General features: G+C 42.2%; 1 protein-coding gene across 1 annotated transcript; it reads right to left on the reverse strand.

Annotated features, from left to right (window-relative positions):
- Positions 1-876: 876 nt before the first annotated feature.
- On the reverse strand, positions 877-3,280 carry LOC110935963. The gene is made up of 2 exons (XM_022178312.2): positions 3,085-3,280; positions 877-2,753 (listed from the first exon to the last, which is right to left on the reverse strand). Exon 2 carries the CDS (start codon positions 2,749-2,751, stop codon positions 1,036-1,038), a length of 1,716 nt encoding a protein of 571 aa, XP_022034004.1. The 5' UTR covers positions 2,752-2,753; positions 3,085-3,280; the 3' UTR covers positions 877-1,035.
- Between the last annotated feature and the right edge of the window lie 947 nt (positions 3,281-4,227).

The following is a 4,227-nucleotide window of genomic DNA, read 5'->3' on the forward strand; positions in this document are numbered from 1 at the left end:
TTCTCCTATAACGGGTCAAACATGAATGCAAATCAAAGGGGCTTAAAGGTTGTAACGTGGCTAGGTGTATGGGTAGGAAATGGAATATATATGAGTAGCGAAAATTCGACCCGGTCTTTTTATTACAACTACCAAAAACAACTAACAATGCATACTACTATATACAAGACAATGAAACCTTCTTTTTTTTTTTTTTTTCTTTTCATTTTTTTTTCACACAAAACGAAAATACACTAACCATGACTATTTCAAACTCATAAACTACTAATTATATCACTAATGCTATAAGACCGGGTCAAATTTGGGTACATTTTCAAGTAAGTAGCTAGGGGAAACAAATGATAGGCTTTAGGCACAAAATTGGGCAACTAAATGACCAAACCCCCGCCCCTCTCACTACCATGCTCATATATATAACTTATGAGGTCCAACCCCCCAAATCCCACACTCACTCACACAACCGACGAGGCTACCTAATGCCCTTATCCTTTCTACATTCATGTCTAACAACGGATTCAAATTGCATTCAAGCACAAGTTCTAACACACCCCCACCCGTAGCCACTCTCATCAAAGATTATTTATATACACGTGTGGCTACAACTCTTACCAAGAATGAAAAGGGTAATAAGGGTTGCCGGTGTATTGACTTGGGGATAAATTGGGGCGACAAGATTTCACATTGTTTTGCTCGGCTTAAAAATTTTTTTTCAAAAATCTTCAAAAAAATTCCCCCCATCCCCACACTTGGGATACATTGTCCCCAATGTATGGCTTGGGAGGTTTTGATCACTACTTCAATCAACATCCACAAGAAGCTTCTCATCTCAAACCCCAAATTTCTTTTTTTTTTTTATTTTTTTTTATTTTTTTTTTCATTTTATATTTTTTTTATGTTTTTCATTTTAAACACAACACCACCCACCAACCAAACCCAACAATCAATCATATGATCAATCACCACCCATCCTCCCACCATAATCAACATAAACTAACAAATATATACAAACTATACAAGAGAGAGAATACCACCTGATCAATAATAACGCGGTCCTGGGGGCCCAAAAATGGACGACATCATATCGCTCCATTCTCCAAACCCGAACGAGCCGCTACTGCTTCCCTCTTGTTGTTGTGGTCCCTCTTGCCGTCTTGGATCAAGCCACTGAGAATGGTGGAGTTGTGGAGTCGGATACGAAACGCTGCCATCATACGGTGGCAATGAGGCATAATCCACATGTTGTGGATCCTCAGCCACCGGCCTTCCGGCATGCCAATCCGCATGCATCCGCCTCATCTGATCATCGTGATATCGGTTATTCATTTCCACCTCCTGCGAATATGCGTGGGTCCGGTGCCATAATTCGTTGCGGTCGAAGCTATGTTTAAGCGCCCGCTCAATACTAGCGCTATTCCGCGTGCCTTGATCAAATAACGACCTCTCCGAACCCGACCAAGTATCAAAGATGGCCGCCGGCGGGCGTTGGCTCTCGATCACCTCCTGCATTGAACCACTATAAGCCCACCCCGGCTCATACGGTTGCTGCGCATAGTCGTAAAATGTGCCACCATGACCACCATGAAAAACCCCAAAACCAACATTTGCACCACCCGTTGGCTCGTCTGCGTAATCATCATCCCCACTCGGAATTAACTCTTCATCGCTTTCAGGTTCATCCGGTTCTCCCGGTAACAACTCCCTTGCACCTAATTTCAACGCCCTCCACCGTTGACCCTCCGATTTCAGCTTGTGATAACGTTCAGACGAAGTGTATGTCCAAACGTTTCCCAACCTATCCAAAGTAAAAGGCAAGTGCCTTTTCGTTAAACCGCGGTCTTCAGATGTGAGTGCCTTCTGCTGTTTCATTAAGCCCGTTATGATGCGGCAGTACGGGACAATGTCTCTCCCGTATTTGTTCCGGCATATCCACAAATGGTGCATAATCAGGTAGCGTATTGGAAACCGTGGGGACCCGTGCATCAATGGATACAGAACAGGTATCTCTGGAAACCTCACCTGTTCTTTATCCCCTCTCCTTGGGATGACATTAAGTAAACAGATCGTATGCAAGAGCTTGGCTTCTATCTTCAGATTTTTTCGGTATAACACGCCACCATACCTACCGGGCAAAAACAAATCAGCCAACATACTGTTCCATGTCACGTGCTTCTCGGGTTTGAGCAATAAATCATCAAGCGTGGGAATCATGTACTCCCTAGTTGGAAGGCTATCATATTTTCCCAACTTCTTCAACGTATCGAATGACATTTCAACTGGTACCCCATGTACCGTCCCAACCAACTTCATTTGTGATGGCTTGTGGAAGTTGTGACATTTAAGCGTTGCCATCCACTCCTGAATCTCAGTCAAAAACAAATTGCTCTTATCCTTATCCCAACACTTGAGTGCTCCTTCCCAACCCAAAGCACGGAACTTGTCATACACCCCGAACTGGCCCAACTGAGGCTCATCAACATCTCTTTCACAGATAAATGCGGCTGCTTTATTTTTTAACTTGTTCATGCAGTCGTTATATAGAGTTGGCTGCCAAATTTCGGGTTGGTCATCCAACGACCCCGAATTCCACACCGGTTTATCACGTGGGTCTAACTGCATCTCTTCCTCTTCCTCGCTTTCGCTTTCACTAACCCTACCAAGATATTGCCTCTTCTTCGACGGCTGCTCCTTCTCCTTGCCCTTGCCTCTTGACGAAGACGAACTTGAACCCGGCTTTTCCTTTGTCTTTGCCATTTCTACACACATGAAGAAACAACAAAACAACACAAAAATTAGCATTCTCTCCACAAATCATCCCCACACTTGCTTGTTGCCATGGTTGTAGATTTTAGTGAACCCAAAATATATCAAGAATTTTCAAAAATTGGGCATGGTGTCTCTACAATGTAGAACATCCCAAAAGTTCACTACTTTAACCATATTTCCTACATCTACAACCATCAACCATGTTCAATAACAATTTCGTACTCATATCCTAGCAACAAACAAGTGGGCAAGAACATATAACCTAAATCACCTTGTTTTTCACAATGCATCTCCATAATATAGTAAAATAAGTGTTCATACCTTGTTTCAAGATGAGAGGATGCTTGTGAAACTAAAAATCCAAAAACCCCCAAATTATCTCAACCTAGGGTTTCAAACTTCGACCCCAAAACCACGTTTTCTCTGAAATTCCTCCTCACAATCACGAAGCTCGTGAAAATTTAGCCAATTTAGACCCAAACTCCACTTGATTTGGGCAAAGATTGAGGATTTTATGAAGAGAAGAAGGTGGAAGAAGAACTATGAAGTTTGTGGGGTCTTTGGAGAAGAAGAAGTGGAAAGGTGAAGAATGAATGAGTGGTTAGGGTATAATGCACGTGAATATGATTGTTTATTTTCGGGTTTTTATATTTATTTATTTTTTTTTTTATAAACACGGAACTGAACCGACGGAAACACGTTTGCTGCGTACCGTAATTTACGGTCTCACCGTAAATTACGGTGAGACCTGGATGACAAAAATGCACCGTAATTCAGGCTGTTTCCACCGTAAACCTCACCCAATTTTTTCACCACCGTAAATTACGGCTTTACCGTAATTTACGGTAAACTCTGGGCTTCCCTTTTCACCGTAAAACAGGAGGTTTTCACCATAAAATTCAAAAAATTTTTAACAACCACCGTAAATTACGGCTCCACCGTAATTTACGGTGGACACTGGGCATGTCCATTTTGGTAAAACTTTGAAGTTTATGTGACTAATTTTTTTAGATTTTTAAAATTTTTCGATTTTTTTATGTTTTTTAATTATTTCAAAAACTTGGAAAAATCACCCTACCCCCTCAAAAATCCCGTGTTGTCCTCAACACGATGTAAGAGCAATTCGCGACCCGAACTTCCCCACACTTGTTTCGAACACGGACTTCGAGGAACTATGGCAATTATGCAACTATACAAACAAAACAAAACAAAACTACTATGTACACTATCACCAAACCTGGGCCTCTTACGATTGTTCCTCCTCAACCGGGCGTAGGATGTAGCCCGCTTTGTCAAGCTCCAAGTTGTTGATGTCATTGCCATCCAAATACGGCTTTAACCGGTGACCGTTCACCGTTTGTTGTTTCAATGTTCGCTCGTCTTGAATGTCAACATCTCCGAACCTTCCCACTCGTCGGACAACATAAGGGCCCATCCACTTGCTCTTTAGTTTCCCCGCGAACA

Source organism: Helianthus annuus, chromosome 4 (genome assembly GCF_002127325.2).
Source record: "Helianthus annuus cultivar XRQ/B chromosome 4, HanXRQr2.0-SUNRISE, whole genome shotgun sequence".
NCBI lineage: Eukaryota > Viridiplantae > Streptophyta > Magnoliopsida > Asterales > Asteraceae > Helianthus > Helianthus annuus.